At 39.1% G+C, this 18585-nt stretch overlaps 1 protein-coding gene across 5 annotated transcripts in view; it reads right to left on the reverse strand.

Annotated features, from left to right (window-relative positions):
• Positions 1 to 3405: 3405 nt before the first annotated feature.
• Positions 3406 to 18585, reverse strand: part of LOC105143318 (terminal nucleotidyltransferase 5C) — a 140247-nt gene continuing 125067 nt past the window's right edge. For 3 of the 5 annotated variants that reach the window (XM_011051557.2, XM_011051561.2, XM_011051560.2), the window contains exon 2: positions 3406 to 14484. In XM_011051557.2, the coding sequence (XP_011049859.1) occupies positions 13084 to 14484 (1401 nt within the window). In that variant the 3' untranslated portion in view covers positions 3406 to 13083. Of the gene's footprint in view, positions 14485 to 17259; positions 17780 to 17814; positions 17917 to 18585 lie in introns of those variants that run through there. The other 2 variants (XM_011051563.2, XM_011051562.2) reach the window with 2 other exon arrangements.

Consider the following 18585-nt stretch of genomic DNA (forward strand, 5'->3'; position numbering starts at 1 on the left):
ATACGAATATGAAAGAGAATAAAAAAAATGAATGACATATTCTAGATGCATACTATAAAAAAAAAAGATGTATATAAAGATAGGAAAGAGAAAAGGGTAAAAAATGACGTCAGTCTGATTTGTATTCTCGGTGTTTACATGATATTTATTTTCAGTTTTATATAAGTATTCTTATAACATTTTTATATATGAGAATATATAATCAAGGGCAAGTCAAGGTCAGAGAAATAAAAAAAAGAAGTTTATTCAGATTGGCGCCCACTTATGCGCTCGGAAATCGTACGAAATAGATAGCTCTCTCCTCTCTCTCTCTCTCTCTCTCTCTCTCTCTTTCTTTCACTTATTTTTTTCGCATTCTCTCTCTCTCTCTCTCTTTCTTTCACTTTCATTAACTCCATCCATTTCATCTTCTCCATATTAAAATACAAACGGACATAACGTTAACTTTATTATTATAATTATTATTACCAGTAATAAATCATTCATTAACAGTAATCATCATAAATTCCGTACACGCGATATGCGTGCGTCGTTGTTTTTAAGTTTTTTTTTCGCATATACCGGTTTTGCTGAAGTATTAAAAAACTTATTCAGATACAGATCTGAAAATACTTATGTCAGATTATTAAAATAATTACGTAGTAACGTTCAAGCTGATTGCCAGAATGTTAAAACTTTTTGCAGCATTATGGTCATGCTTACGTCCTTATACATAATTATTTTCATGGTCCAATATAATTAGTTTCAGATCCGTGTCTGACCTAATTTTTATACGCTTCAACAAAATCGTTCTATCCTTGTACATATGTATAGGAGAGTGTCAGTTTATAAAGATATTGTTATCTTATATATATATATATATATATATATATATATATATGCGTATACGCAAGGTGCGTTCGATCGTGTCTATCGCAAGCACGCATGCACGCGTGTATGTATACGTGTATGTGGAACTTAAGATCGAGCTTCGACCCGCTCATCGTGAGAAGAATTCGAATAGAGGAAGATGGCGAGAATTGACAATTAAACGACTTGAAGAGGAACATTTGAGTAAAGAGGACACCACAGACGGGAAAAGGGAAAGCGCGAGAGTAAGCGAAAAAAAAAAAAGAGAAAGAAAGGAATAGGAAAGCGCGATCCTCCTAACACGGTGGCTTCGCGATCGTTCTAATCGGTCGCCGGAAATCGAGACGGCTCGATCTCGATCTGAGAGAGCGACCAGCGGAACTTCCGGCATTTGTCGACATCTGCGCTCGAAATCACGCGAGGGTGATCTTCGTCCGTGCGGGAACGATCTTCCGGGTTGAATGGCGAGAAGATCGTGCAATCGGGAGGAAACGTGACACATATGTGCAACGCTTCTTACGAACTCGAATGAAAAATGGCGGCGAAGGGCTACAACGATATTTTTTCGCTACAATGTCGTATAACATTCTTCCTCTGCGCGTCCTACCATTATGATATTGCTGTGTCACTATCGTAGCAACCGTGGGCTTTCACACACACACACACACACACACACACACACATACACACGCGCGCACGCACATACATGGTTATAACGCGGTCACTATACTCATTTAATCGCTACTAGAGAGTAATAGCTACTACAGCCATTAATCAGTGTAATAACTTAATTGTAATGGATGGTCGAAGGGACGAGATCTCTTTTTGGCGCGCCGCGGACAATTATGAAATATCGTTGTAGCCAAAATTCTCATCGTGTCGTTCATAATACTGAACGTTTGAATTATTAATATGATGATGCGATCGACGTATCGCGATCTTCCTCCCGTATACAAGATGGAAAGGCGGAAGAGCGGCTTTCGCGTGATCTCTTCACAGACCATTCGTTAATCATCCTTCCTACTCCCCGCGAGAAGTTCTACTGCCGATCGACGTTTAATCGGGTTCGGGCAAAACGATTCAACGATCTCAATCAGAAAATTTTCAACATATTATATAACGAAGATAACTTGTAGAGAATAAATAGAAAATGAAGAAAAAGTGATTTCAAGATAGAGAGTAAGATGGTACAATTTCGAATAGGTATGTGGTAATTAAATAATTTTGAAAAAAATAAGATTTAGGAAAGATTATTTCATTTCTATTTGAAGTTCAAGTTTAGCCTTTTCCCTGTTTATCTCTTTATTAGTATCCTCCGTACAATGAGAAAAAGGTTACTAAATTTGAATTTCGGAAAACTGAATTCAAATTTTATTTTGTTCAGCATTATACAATGTTCGAAATTGTATCACCTTACCTTGTAGTACAATCCGATAGAATCGCACACAGCAATGCACCGAGTTTTATTTGATTGTTTCAGAGTCGCAACGCCAAGCAGGAATAATGAGAACACGAAGGTCTAATAATTTCCGAGTCGATTGTCTCGGAGCAACCGGAAATAGCGTGCACTTCCGCAGGATCAGGCCGCTTAACTTCCTCGTTAGTGATGCCAGATCAGGAGGCACGCCATTATCCTCGTTTTTTTTTTTTTTTTTTAAGAAGAATTATAGAAGACGGAAGATCGATCTATCGTGTAAACATCCGAGAAAAACATCCTTTTCCGCACACAGTTCCGTTCCCTTCGCAAATTATTCGATTTTTCACATTTTTTTTTATTATTTTTTTTTTCTTCATTCACATATTTTTTTTCTTTTTTTTTTTTATTCTCTTGGTGAAAACTCTTCCTCTTGGATTCGCGTGAGAGATTTTTGATTTGACTTGTAAAAAAAGAAATCTCTGAAGGCATCTGGCATCACTGAGGATACGTGACGAACAGAAAATCATCATATCGACATTTCTGCTATCGTGACACGTGTCACACGCCTCTCATGCCACATTGATTTTTTTAATAAGTAATAAGCATTAAGGATTTTTCTTCTTTCTTATTGTCATTTTAGAAGTTCGATTTGTTATCTAATAATTTTCTTCGAAGACTCGGTATCGTATACGATGCTTCAGAGTTCAGAATTGCGTTTTTAATCCGATCAGTACGCCAGAGATATCTCTCATTATCCCAATAAAAGACAATGTAATCCGTGTGAAATTCGATCAGCAATCAAAGATAAAGAAACAATCATCTGGGCAGTCTTATCGTAATCCGTGTTATTATCAAAGTTGAACAATGACAATCGACAATCACCGACGCAAGCTCGAGAAAAAGAATGACAAAACACTGTGTAAATTCTCTTACGCGTGTAAACAATTATTGAGCAAAAATACTCAAAAAATTAATTAATTAATTAATTAATTTTGCTAAAGATTAATTAATTGAAGTCTCATACAATTAAAATATTTTTGCGACTGCACAATAAACGTAAAAGGATTAAGTCTCTGACAGACTTCAAGAATATCGATTTTTAATATTTTTGTGACAGGTGTAGCTTTAAGAATACCAGCTCGTTAAAATTCTCACTTTATTGCGTATTTATTAGGTCGCGTTCCACAAACAATATTAACATTTTGGTTATCGCTTCTACATGTTACGTAATCATTTCTTGATAATGCGAAGTTTGAATACTGCATCGGACGTTAATGCAAATTACTGAAGTCGATATGAACGCTATCGCTTAATCGTTTTGACGAGAACTGCGATACCACGCCATCGAAGAGACTTAATTTGACTTTAAACAAATTATATTGTATCGTTGTTATTAACAAATTTGACGGACATTTACAGCATGATTTTCGAGTATTTCAAAATCTCGAGCGAGCAAATAAAATCGCAACGACGTTCAGAATCACAATCATCTTTCTGTCACAATCGGCGTGTGATTATAGAATTCGATCGATCGGGCATGAGAGGATCAAGCGCGCAATGCAACTTGATAATTAATCTTACTTGATAAGATCCGTATGAGCATTCAGGAAGCGAGTAACGCTTCATACGAAATATCAAATATCAAAGCCAACAAAAATTAGAGAAAAATATGAAAAATAAATATATAAGTTGATCATAAAACATTAATCAGTGCACATCATGAATAAGTGGATTTTCTTCCCCCGCATTGGAGGTGATAACTGATCCATAAAAATAATTGTTTAATGAACAAATTTGTAAATTAATTAAATTATTAGTAAATTATTAATATAAACTAATTCCCTCGGGATTTTCGCAAATTAAATTGTTTTAATCGGAAACTATTGCATATTTATTTTTTGAAGAACTTTAAAACCAGAGATGATTTATGAGAACTAACCAATTTATTTCAACAATGCGTTAACTTTTTGCCGAGAAATAAATAACTAAATAAATTTCAGTTCATTCAATCATTCGCCATCTCGACCTGAATGCTCAGTGGACCAATTAGCGCGAATGATTAAAACCGATCGGTCGAGGTGCGTTCGCGCGCGAATTTTCCTCGACAATTTGCCATAGCAATTATCTAATTAGCTATGCGTGCGGCTTCGCGCTAAATAACGTATGCTACATAACGACTCACTGGGGTTTTCATCCTGTAACCTGTCAAATTAAAGCGTTTCATTTGCAAGGCAATCTCGATTCGTTCGCCGCTCACACGATGGCTGTCTAAAAGTTAACAGCTAACTATGAATCGTTATATATATATATATATATATATATATATATATATATATATAAATTCACGATGTGCGAATTTTTTCCTTTGCGTGTATTCATGAAACGTTATTTAAGTGTTCACCACGATCGGTCCGGTTAGAATCATATTAGCTGATCACTGTTTTTATCACGATCGTAGAGCGGCGACGCCATACAAGAGAAAAAACGATATAGATTTATAGATATATAGAATTTTCTTCGCAAAAAATTTAATAATTACATTTTAATATTTATATCAACTACTTTCGACTGTACGTAGACCGATAGAATTTAGTTTTCGTAAAACTTTTCTTCCATTTACTTTACGCCCTAATCTAGCCACAAAAAATAGCGTTGCCTTTATTATACACATATTTTATTTTATACGAGTCTTATGATTTTCACGAAGTATCTGGGTCCAGACGCGTTCACCGTCCGAAACCAGAAAACTTCACAGGCTTCCGGTTAACGGACGAGGCAAGAATGTTATTTATGTCGAGGCCTTATTATTATTGTTATTTATTATTATTATTTATCTGTCGCGAATCCAGTCAAGTCGACGTCGCTGTTTCAGCATCTTAATCGCTAATTTATTATCTTATCCTTATTACATGAGTCTAACGTTAAGAAAATCGACATCAATTTTTATATTTGTAATTTTAATAAATTTTCAATTTTTTATCCGTTTAATCTATATTTATTTGCTTACGATGTATGTATGTGTGTGTGTGTGTGTGTGTGTATGTATGTATGTGTGTTTGTGGGTGTGTGTATGTGTGGCTGGGTGTGTATGTGTGGTATATAATTTATCCGATGATAATTAACACAGTCAGAGGCTAACACTATATACAATCACAACCAATTTAAAAATTATTTCGAAGCCTTATCTTAAAATCGTTTTGTAGTTAGATCGACCTTATCAATAACTGCAATAACATCATTTCAGTTTCCGATTTAAATGTTCTATCTTAATTTTTATCTTTATACACATATATATATATATATATATATATATATATATATATATATATATGTATATCTGTGATCTAAGTTCTTACATAAAGCACGAGCTCGCAAAAGCGAACGTCGATTTTATCTCTCATAAGTTTTCAAGCGACGTCGATTCGAAAGATCCTCGAAAATGTGTGTGTATGTATGTATGTGTGTATTTTAAATATATATATATATATATATATATACATTTACATACATAAATATATATACATACATATATATATATACATATATATATATATATATACATACATATATTATATATACATATATATACATTTACACAAACACATATGATGCACGCGCAATTTTTTTTTGTTTGGACGCACACTTCGCTGGGATTATCCTAATAAAGACGCAAAAGAGCCTGTACTGTTCTCTCTCTTTTTCTTTCTTTTTTTTTTTCGCAGCGGATTCGCATGTAAACGGGGCAACACGTTTACCTTAGTAATATATGAGGATGCGTGGGCACGCACACACGCACACACACGCACGCACACACACACACACACACACACACACACACACATACACACGCACACGCACGCACGCACGCACGTACGCACACATGCATGACGTGCGGACGAGTCCAGCGGCGAGTCTGAGTTTCGTGCCTCAAAAAAGAAAAAAAAAAAGAAAAAAGAAAAAAAAGGAACGCACATACAAAACGCACACGTTTGCAATGAACGAAATTAGGGAACGTTCATTATGGGAAAGGCGGACTGACCCATGATTTCTCTCGATTGTTTTGGGCCCGTCATTTCCCTCACCCTTCACCCCTTTTCCTTAGGACGACTTGAGATTTCCCCGGGCATGGGCCCGCTACTCTTAACTCGTCTCTGGACGTAATTATACATATACATATATATCTTTATTTCTATCAACATGTACGTGAAATATGTATGTATGTACATATATATCCGTTTTCCGCGATCATTCTGTCGTTTCTAGTTCCTCGGCACCCTCCGATTGTCATTCTGTCTTTTTCTCTCTTTCTTTCTCGCTCGCTCGCGCATAATAGGACTTACTAAAGAATTAAAAATCGTAACGGGTAATCTAGTAAACACTAAGAACGATAATATATAACGTTCTTTAAATACATATCTTTCTCTCCTTTCTGCGTCTGTGTGCTATGTTTCCTTTAATTATACCATGTAATTACATTATAACGTTCCATTAGGAGTTACACATATTAATAGAAAGATAAATTCATTAGTGTCGTATTTCCTGTAGTAAAATATATAAACGGTAATGTAACATGATCGTGTGTGTCCTCCAATATCTTTCCGCAAGAGATATATGTATATATATGTATAGTACATAGTTACGTATCAACCCTGGACCTTAAAGCGCTTAGTGAAAAATCAGGGGCTGTCTCGATCGACTAAAGACGAAAAACAAATTCCTACGAGAGAATAATATTATTAATCGACGATCGGGATCTTGTGAGGGCGAAGGACTCGGCTCCTTTGAGCTTCTGTGTTTGAATTCGATTCGTGGAATCCGAGAGGAAGGATCAATCGCGCAAATGCAAATATCGTTGAAGTTTATATTTTAAGAGGAACTGATGTATCATTTTACAAATTAGATCCGGATTTGTTCTTTATCACTAATGGATTTTCTTATAACAATCTTACGTAATGTACAATATTTTAATACGTGACATTTTTTAAAACTCGTAAAATTCGTAAATACTGCTGCGCAATTTTCTCTCGCATTGCAAAATAAATTTTACACATCTCGGTTATTTTGATGTTACAACGAAATCAACGAAATCAATGAAAAGATCGAAACCCTTTCATTATGTATCATGTATTTTGAAAATACATGCAACATTTCCGTTTTGATCCTTTCCCTTGCTCGCAGTTCATAAATTCATCATCACGCGCATCTTAATGTAGATGCATCTCCATTGATGTGTGTATGAAAGTACATTTACATTGTTCGGTTTTCCGAACATTATGCCGATTAGCGCCTCTTCCGTTCTTACGAAGATAATGAGATAACAATATGTAGCCTGAAGATCGCGGCACGGCCTTTTAGTTATTACATACTCAACAAAAATTTCCACCCCATACATTTACGCAAAATGTATATATATATATATATATATATATATATATTTATCTATATTATATTATACATATATACAGTTATGTAAATATATATATATGTATATATTAATTTCAATATATCCGAATTTTATATCATTTTCAATTTTCATTTAATTTAACATACGAGTTATTATAAAATGTTGCCGACTTGGAAGCAAAAAAAATTCGTTCGACTCACATTTCTCGTATCATTTACCCTTCTTTCTTCCCCTCATGCTAGTACATAAATTTTGATTTAACGCACAATCTATAAACAAATAAGTTTTCACATTGATAAACTGCAAGTTCGTCGAGATTATTCCCGAGATATATATATATATAAAACGTATGTATTATGTAAATTCGTATATTATTATCTTTACTATTTCAGACGTAATCGACGATCTATACAAGTTGCAATTAACGTTCGTTTATCGCCGAGTAAACAACGTAATCAACGTTGTAATCAACGTGTCCTTGATAATGGCAACTAATTCCGAGACTTAACATAGACACACATAATTATTTCAGTAAGTTGGCACGTGTTCCGGCCATCCGCGTGAATTTTTTCTTTCGCAATTAGGCGTTTGTGTTTAAACCTACATAAATACAATGATTAATAAACGCACTTCCGATATACAAGATTCCCTACTCTAAATCTCCAATTCGCAAGGCGAAGGCGCACGCGCGCGATAGACAAATAATTGTTTTTTTCGCTCATTTTTCTTCGACGGTTACACACAAATGACATATAAAAGAAAACAACGTAATAATCAACAAAATTTAAACAATGCACATATTGATGCTAAAAATATACGATAGTTCCGATTTTGTAATTTCGATTACTATCAGCCTTGCTTCTTACTACCACCACGCTTCTGGATATTTCGGCGGGCTGCCAGTTGCGAATTGTAGTTCTATCACATTAAGGTCCAATTTCATAACTCACTCAACTCATCCGTCATCTCTTTTTAATTCTAGAATCGGAAAGAGATGAGAAATGAGTTAAATCCCGGTTAAGAGTTAACAGTGAATTGTGGAACTAAGTCCGAGAGACTTATTCTGTAACTTCTTAACGACTATAACCCTACGGTTATTACTCGTGAACAAATTATAAAAATTGGCTCCTAAGTGTCCTTCGATCGCTACGTTATTTATCTCTTTTTTTGTTTTTAAAGCAATACTGATATTTTGACGCCAAAATAACACGGGTGAAGCATAAAAATCATTTACAAGATGTTATAAAGTCGAAATTCTGAAACAAGTCACCGTACAAATCGATATTTGTTACACATAAAATAAACGTTAATTCGAAAGAAAAGCATAGCCTATTAAAAAGAAGGAAAAGCCTGTATTCGTTGAATTCCTTGTTCGGAGTTCGTTCGCGTCGCCATTTAAGTAAAAATGGTGGAAAGCGACGAGGAGGAAAGCGGAATGAGATCGCTGTCTTTTATAGATAACGGAAGGCTTAATTCCGCCGATGGTCGATTCATTTCTGGCTCATCTCTGGTAGATTAATTTGTCGATCGATGAGCGCCGCGAGTGGCTTGGATGCGACGTGAAGGGAGAGACACGGAGAGTATGACGTTCGACTTCCACTTAAGAGTATTATTAAAGCTCGATTGTAAATGGAATTTGCACGACGCGAAGCTGAGTCGGCATGAAGATATTTTCCAGCGTGAAGAACGCCGAACCGTTAAGTTAATATAACGAGTATTCTCTCTGTTCATCGTAATTAAGATGCGATAAAAAAGATTAAGGAACAATAATTCGCGATAGGTTTCGATAATCATAATCATGTAAATTAGAATACGGTCATAACGTAATTTAGATTTATGTCTCTCATCTTTCCAATTTATTAAATTTATCATACCTCGAACATGTACAATATCTGACTATATATAACACCCAACATTTCTATACTATATATATATATATCCATTAATGTTTCTTATTTTACATTGCACAATATCCTACATATAGGATTTCGTCAAGAATTTTTAGAATTGAACCGAGTGAGAATCCGCCACGCGGCGTGTCGAGTAGTTCCAAACGGCGATTTTTCCAAACGTCCGATCGATAGATAATCAAGTTCCGTTTATGCCGGAAGGATGCTGCTTCCGGAAGCTCGCATTTGCGGAAATACATTCGGGGACGAAATACATGAGAGGCGGCGCGAAGTAAATCGAGCAACCGCGGAGCGACGCTCGAGATATACGCGAGATGTACGCGAGATATATACGAGTGTCTGGGAAGAGAGAGAAGGGACAGTGGTGGTAGTAGAGCGATAGGCGATAGGCCGGCAATAGAGGCACTCCGGCCGCGCCGGCGGCTGGATCTCTTTAGCATTAACACGCGATATACCTGAAAAACCAGTTTGCGGGCTTTTTATTAGGCCTTTACTTTCGCTCGCGAACTGAAAGTAAGAGTGAGCGAGCGAGCGAGCGAGGCAAACGAGGCCTGTTAGCGAGCGAGCTAACTAACGGGGTCACCAGTCGATACGGATACGCACGTAAACGGAGACACGCACACACACACACACACGCACGCACACACACACACACGTACGCACATATACGCGGAGACGGATACATAATCGCGCGCGAATGTGCACGAAGAAAGAGATGAGGAAAAGAGGAGAAGATAGAGAAGTGTACGCATATAAAAGTACGCTATATGCGTATGTATATCTTATGCATCCACTTACACGCATGTAAGACCCCGGAGCGCCACGTCGTCGCTACCTCCGCGTATGTATAACGCGCGTATACACACGCGGATGCACGCGCGCGCGCGCGATACACTGAATGTTTACGATGTCTAGTAAAGAAAATGCGGGCCCCAATCGCCGCTAGAAAGAAGCCGCCGAGAGAAAGAGAGAGAGACCGGGTCTGTTACGTCGTGCCGATCAGCCGTGATTCGTGACATTACCTCCCTTTGTTCAACACAAGTCGCGTTCCGTTCAAATCAACGTACACAGAGGAATAGGTAGTTTTATGCTCCCTCGTATTCACTTCGTCCTCACTTCTATCTCTCATCCTCTTTTTCTTTCGCTCGAATCTCTCTGCCTGTGCCCCGTCCTATCTCCAATCGTCGCCCTGTTTACTTCTTTTTCTCGAACGTTTGCGCGCCGCGAGTTTCAGGCTACGGTTTTCAGAAACGTGCCACCTTCCAAACGAATGTCCGGGACCTGTGATTATTTTACTGCGCGCGGGATTACTGTCGCGCCGACAAACCGCAGTTTCCTTCAACGATAATATGTGAGTAAATAAAGAGAGAGATAGAAAAAAAAGTGAACGTGATAGATGTAGTAGTTTTCAGATGGAATGGATCAAAATCTTCGCTTCGCGCGTACGAGAATGTGAGACGGAATTTCGGGCGAGCTACGGCGCGATTTGTCGAAACAATTTGGCATTGGATATAACGTATCACGGTATTTTGACATGCTCTCGAAATTACCCTCTACTCTCGGACTGCTTTGCAAACATTTCGAAAAATATTTTTTCTAAATAACTCTTCTCCGCGCTCATTGATATATCTCTTGATATATCTCGCCGTAACTCGAATTATTATATTGCAAGATTTTTCTTCGTGGGGTTCATATCCATCCGACTCTCACGGGGAGACAGATCTAATCATCCCCCATTAAAAAGCCATAATTTCCTTTTTAGCGTTGTGTCTCAGCACTCATGTAGTATTTATCGCCTAAGAAAACCCACGGTCGATCAGACATGTCCGGTGTACATGGATATGTAAATGTACATCCCTGCGAGTATATGTATACGTATGTATGTTGTGTGTGTGTGTGTGTTTTGTATTTACACTCGCTCGAGTTCTCGCAGAAATGAAAGAAATGCGGCTCGGAAGCGTTTCCCTTTCGATTTCATACTCATTTCCCTTCTCGTTCCCCCAGCCGTGCCGCCCCGCTAACATCATCTTCCCGAATTAAATCTTATCACGTTATACACAGTATCTAAATGAAATGTGTTCACAGCCACACATTAATTATTTATACATAAATTTATACATATATCTGTATATATTTAAATATATTTATATTTATATATATTTATATATTTTTCCGTAGTTCGCGACGTGTTTCCTCCCTCACCGAAAACAGCCCGTTTCCATCTCTTACGTATCTCTTGTCTCTCCCTGCCCTTGCTATCCGGCACGCGATCAGTTTTGCGAGAAAAAAAAAAATCAGGCGGGAGGAGACAAAGGAAAGGTTAAAACAGGAGGATCGTGCCTCGCTCGAGCCGTCTGTTCATTCCAACACTCTCTCCTCTTCTCCCTATCCACAAGTTCCATCGTGGAATATTCCGCCTCGCGTCCATCTTCGATTCTTCTTTCTTCGTTTTCCGCTTCCTCCTTAACGTGGCCTCGTCCAGAATTCGCTGTACGCAACGTCGACGTCCGTTTCATCGACAAACGCTCGTTCCGGGACGATGTCGATATCTATTCTCCGAAATATTCGTATTTAGTCAATAAACGAGCGGCGCTCGTTTCCACTAATCTAAGACCATCTTGCTCTTTTACTACGGTTATGTCTGTCTTTTTTTTTTTTATAACTCATCGGAGGAACGTTTTTTCCCGTCGTATCTTTTTCTAGTCTTCTCCGATTTCTTTTTATATTTTTATTTTTAGGCACAACACATCGTTTCTGGAGTCTTTATAGTCTTTTGGTTGTTTTACACCGCAACTGTAGCCGGTACCAGCGTCGGTCCTAACTTTGCTGCAACGATCGCCACCGAAATATCTTTACGAATGCTTAGAAAGAGCAGCACTCGCGACGGAAGGCCGAAGACTCACGATAAGAAATGCTTCGTGTCTCGTACTTGCCTACCGTTTCTCACATCGTCGACGATATCATACGTTCATCGTCCGAATTTTATACGCCGCCTTTCGATCCACGATTCTATTGTTACTGCTATTTTCAAATGATCATCCTCGATGCCGAAGAGATGACTTCTTCCGTATACCGTTCTTGCACCCAAGCTCGTATCACCCCGACGAACGTCAACTAAGGAGCTTAGATTCTTTGACATCGGACACGGAACGATCAATATCTGCCTCCACATTTTTGGACACTTCGCAAGGACTACAAGCGCAACAAAAGTCTCCAGGATCTTCGAAAGGACAGTAGAGGCCGTAAAAGCAGAGATAACAGAAATCGCACTCTCTCAATTGATATCTTTGATACCAATGATTGTAAGAATCGACGTGACTGATTGTAAGTCGGTTAAAGCAGCAACAATCAGTGATCGTGGTGGTGGTAGTGGTTGTGGTGGTGGTGGTGGTGGTGGTGGTGGTGGTGGTGGTGGTAGTGGTGGTTGTGGTAGTGATGGTGGAGATGTCGGTGGTAGCGGTGGCGACGTCTACAGATACGACGTTATCGCCGATATCGTCGCATCACGAGGAGCACGCCATCCAGTTGCAGGTGCACGTGTAGCATGCCGTCGTGGGTATCACGGGCGCGTAGTAATAACCGTTGGCGTAGACGTAGGTAGCAGGCGGACCTTGCGGCGCCTGTTGATGACTCGTCAACCGCTGCTGCTGCTCCTGGCAGAGCACTTGGTAGGCAAGGTTCTGAATCAATGCGAGGGTTTGCCGTCGCTCATGGCCCATCAGGCACACGGTAGATTCCTCGACAACGCTGTGCAGCAGCATCAGGTACTGATACTTGAGGGCCTCCTCCTCAGGCCCGACAAAGTGATTCCACAAGTAGTTCTCAAGTTTGGAGCGTTGTTGTCCTATATCCGGGAAATCAATGAAGAATCTCGAACACATATATCGTTCGAGGGTCTTGATGTAATCCGGCTGAGACGGTTTGTACATCTTCACCAATAGATTGCAATATTTGAGTAGGCCGCCGCCGCGTATCTCTTCAGGATGCCTCGTCGAGATGAGCTTTTTGTGCAGATGATAGAGTGCTTCTTGAAAATCACCGTAGACTGACTCGCCAACCACGGTCGGGTAAAAGTTCTCGGCGATTGGGAGCTTGCTGCACTCGTAGAAAAGCAGCAAGGAATCGAGAACGATTTGAAAGGAGTCAACGGAGAATTCAAATTGCCGTCTCATCGAGTCGACGAACTTGAGCTCGACATTTCGATGGCCCCGGGAGTTGCCGAGGGAGATCAGGGACCACCGATCGCCATCGTTGTTCACTTTCACCATTTTGCTTACGTAAGCCTCCTTCAGACTGCAGGTAGTGATGCGTTTGCGGCTCACGCCTTCCGGCAGCAGGTCAAACAGGGAGCCAAGCACTGCGGCCTTGACCTTGTCGTAATTACGGCCGCTGGACAGCTCGACCGCGAAGATAAGGTCCAGGTCGTTGTACGGCTGGGACTCGGTGGCCAGCACGTGGGAAGCGGCACCTCCGTTCAGTCGGATATCGCGTACCCTCATGCCGGCACCCCCGTTGCTCGGATCGGTTTCTAGCTTGCTGCGCACCACCGTCACGAGATCCCTCAATCGGACCTCCAAGGTGGGGAAGTTCCCTCGGCCGTGAATGCTGACGACTTCGTTCATCACATCGTTCAGGCGGCGGACCTGCTCGAAACTCAGCACCGCTAACCTCTGCTGAGGATCCGGACAATCGGTAGCATTGCTGTTATTGTTGTTATTATTGTTATTATTGTTGTGGTTATTGTTATTGTGGGTATTATTATTATTGTTCGTGTTGTTATTGTTGGTCTCATTGTTAAGGTCTCCATTGCCGATGGCGTTGGTCTTACTGCCGTTCACCTGGCAGAGCGACTCCATCATAGCGACCCGACGCTGGCGTTCCTCGCCGATCTCCAGAGAGCCACACTGCAACAAATACAAAAGACGAGATTTTTACGTGACTCTCTTGCAAACGGTAGAATTACGTACGTAAACGAATATTGTAAATGTTATGATTTTTATTCGTTTAATTATAGATCTTTCGATGAGAAAACAAAATCAAAACTTTCTATTTTTTGTTGTAAAGGATTTTACGAAATATTTGTAAAGAGCCAATAAACACAAAAGTTCTTATATGACTTCTAAATAAAATTTTTTTAAATAATTTTTCTAATTTTTCTATTTTTATAAGCAGATTATTATTTCCATAAAATTCTCGACATTATTTTTAAACGATTTCTTATCATATTATTCGCATAATGTACAATAATTAAACGCGCATAATTTTGTTTCTAAACTATATTCATATCCTATAAAAAAATGTATGAATATGCAAATAAGATATGCAAATATGTTACATTAATACGGAAAATTGTATCTTTCTGATAAATGTAGAATCACGATAATAAAGGTCTTCGTATGCTAATGCTTTCGCAAAACTTGCGTGATGTTGTACAATGTCACACTCTGACCCACACAAGACTAAAGGTCGGTAAAGGTGAAAAAAAAAAAAAAAAAGGTTTCTAACATCTCTCCCGCGAATTTCCGACGACGAGTGCATCATCGAGCGCGCCCTTCGACGAGTATCTATGTCATGGTGCATAAAGTGTATGGGTACATGGCGAGAAAATGCCACGAGGTTACGTCCGGGTGTGCGACGTACGCGAGCAAGTCAACCAACGCGTATATAAAGCCCTCGGCTATTGGCTTTCGTATGCGGTTCGTGCCGTTCAGAAAAGCGCAACAAGTCGATGCGATATTCCGGAATAATGCGATATATCCTTTTTGACTGTTGAAATTTCAATTTCAATACGCAAATACTGGAGCACGCGCTTTCTTATCAAAAGCGCGAATATACGTAATCTAATCGGCAATCTAGAGATATACTTTAAATTAATCTTTCGGCGTGAGATCAAAGCCGATGTTTTCTCTCGATAAAAATGCCGATAACGAGGAATGACGTTATTCGTAATGAATTTCTAGTTCGTATCCGGCATTTAAGTTTGGATTGCCGTGCAGAACTTTACGCGGCGTCAACCTGTCGCCAGAAATCAGCCTATTAGTTATTATCAGACTTGCTTGTTTGTGCACCGTACGTGTTTCTGCGATAATAGGTATACCTCTTTGAAAGCAATTATGTCACGAACCAGATTCGTAGTAAGACGTCACGAAAGATATGTGATCAGAAATTTAGTCTGTAATCTTAAACAGCTTTTAGAAACATAGCGTAAAGTTTAGATACGCTAATCATTCGAATTCGATAAATATCGAATGTTAACCTTCCGCAGCTGACTGTGGATCGGACCTATTCAATTAAATCCTTTTGTCAAAAATGTCAAACAATTCCATTTTCTTTATGTTACATCTGCAAATTATTCTTACTAAAATACAATATTTAGTTACTAAAACAAAATAATATTTGCTATTAATTCTGGTTTCTTGAAATTAACTTAGTGTCTTTTAATTAATATAAATGAAATGGATTTTACAGAGCTGCTGTCAATAACTGTCTTATACATTTTGACGTCATCTCCGGAAGGTTAATAGATTGTGAAAAAAAAAAGATGACCCTCAACTTTATTACAAGTATCTATCTATCTCGAATCGCAGCTGATCGAAGCTCAGCGAATGAAAGGAGTCAACGGAGACGAAAGGAAACGCTGCGAGAGTTCTAGAATGTCCTATATTATATTGAGAAAGCTGGCGTCGATTTAGCGAAGGTCTCGGGATGAACTGAGAAGTCCGAACTATACTTTGGTCTCGTATTAAACAATTAAACTGTTAAAATTAGTCCTGATTGAATGTCACAGGCGGGAAATAATTGGCTAAAGTAACGATGATAAAATGTACTTCCGACGTGCTATTTCCGTATCATTTGCGAAGAATTAATCGACAATTGCCAATAAACGAGCGTCATTTTACGGATATATAAAAAAATGTTAATATACATTCTCAAACTACGGTCTCCTTTATTCCTCACGACTGACAACATTTCGAAATAACAAAGCGATCTATTATCTCTGTCAGATACTACGCACAATCAAGATCATGGATGTACCTTTGACGCGCATAAAGTAAATCGCTATTACCACTTATTGACAGGAAGAAAAACGGGCGTTTTCGAAATATATCTGTCGTCGTAATATTTTCGTCACGACTATTCGTCGATACAAAAAAATGTTCTGAGCCAACATTTTTCATAATGCCATGTCATTAGTCTTAAATTAAATTATTTACATCACGTTCATCATGAAAATTTTGTATCGCAATCTACACGGAAAGAAATTTTTAAAGTATCTAAAAATTTAGGCAGATCTGAAAATAATTTTGTTGAGCATAAAAATTATTTTGTAGGATGGCTTAAATATAACATCACATAAAAAGTTTTGACATTCTAGCAATTAGCTGAGCGTCATAATATTATTTTAATGATTTAACAAAATTATTTTCACATCTGTAGCTAAATTTCTAGGTACTTTAACCAAACTGTTCTTTCTTGTACAGAAACGAATATTGATAATAGATCAAGCTTCTTGTTCATTAATTTAAAATGCCATTGTTTTACGTATTATACTTTTAAACGAGCTCATTATGCTAACAATTTAGTAGTCCTAATTCGTCTGGAGATAATTTCAACGAGACAAATTCACACGTTTGTCAAATATGAGCAAAAGCTCAATTATAAGCAAAAATGTTACTCACATAAATCGTCGTATTCTCGAACGTTATTATTAATTGATTATTCTCGTATGACCCGCGAAAAGAAAACGAACAAGCGAATCTTCAACCAGCACGCAGCTTCTTTTCAAACTTTAACATGATAATATGAACAATAAAGAGAAAGCACCACCTGTAGCGATTTGGACATGCTATCGCCACCGCATAGTATTCCCTTAATGTTGGTACACGATAACGTAAAAATAGATAACTTCATAAAAGAAGTCTCTCACATAAATCAGAACTGTGACAAATCACTTTTCCGGCACTTCACATCCGAGAAAATAGACATCCAAAACTATTTATTATACTACGAAGCGAGTTAAATGAGCGGTGCGCGATTTCTCAGATCGACGCTCTTCAGCGGGCTGCGTAAGACGCAATAATGATGAAGAAACTGGTACCCACGGATCCACAGGTGCGACGCAAACAAACGCGTTTTTCCCAGAAGGCCGCGGAAGGCCGAGTAAACATATAAACGCAGAAGCTCGTTGAGAATTACCAGGGAAGATGCAACAAAGAGACGCGGGGTATATCTACCTAAAAAAAAAAGATTATACGTCGGACTAAACAGGTAGTACAACGTCGGACTGGTTGCGTCGTTCGAAGAGACCCGCAGCTGATGAGGTACACCAGCGAACTGAGGCTCGCGCAAGTGAAAGGCGGAGGAGCGGCTAGAACTGGTGGTGGCACAGCAGCGGCAGCAACGGCAGCAACAGCAACCGCAACCGCAGCATCAGCATCAGCAGCAGCAGCAGCAGCAGCAGAAGAAGCAGCATCAGCATCAGCAGCAGCAGCAGCAGCAACAGCAGCAGCAGCAGCAGCAGCAGCAATACTCGGGGGATGTGGGAGGGCAAGCCAGTACGAAGCCCTCTACTATCGCTATTACTGATGCCACCACCGCTACCACCACCACCATCATCGCCTGCTACCATTAGTAGACGTAATCCTGGACCATAGACGTAGATCGTATGTGCGCATCCTCGATCACTTCGTCTCTGTCTTTCTTATTCCTCTCTACTTCGCCTATTGCGCGCGCGCGCGCGCAAGATAGTGAATGCTCCAATGCTTTCTATGACGTCACACGAAAGATTGTGGGGGCGGCTCTGAATGAAGAGCGTAGTTCGTGAGGGTAGGTTCGATTTGGCTCTCTCTTCCCCTCGCCCTCACCCTTTCTCTTGAATATAGGGTGTCCCAGAGGTATTGAGCGTATCAGTAGTTAGAAATTAATGGTTGGGGAATTGTATGGAAAGCTAGGATCAGTCACGATGAATTGAACCTTAAGGTGGTGAAAACATAACAGAATCTTTT

This window comes from Acromyrmex echinatior, chromosome 3, assembly GCF_024713525.1.
Source record: "Acromyrmex echinatior isolate Ae372 chromosome 3, ASM2471352v2, whole genome shotgun sequence".
Lineage (NCBI taxonomy): Eukaryota > Metazoa > Arthropoda > Insecta > Hymenoptera > Formicidae > Acromyrmex > Acromyrmex echinatior.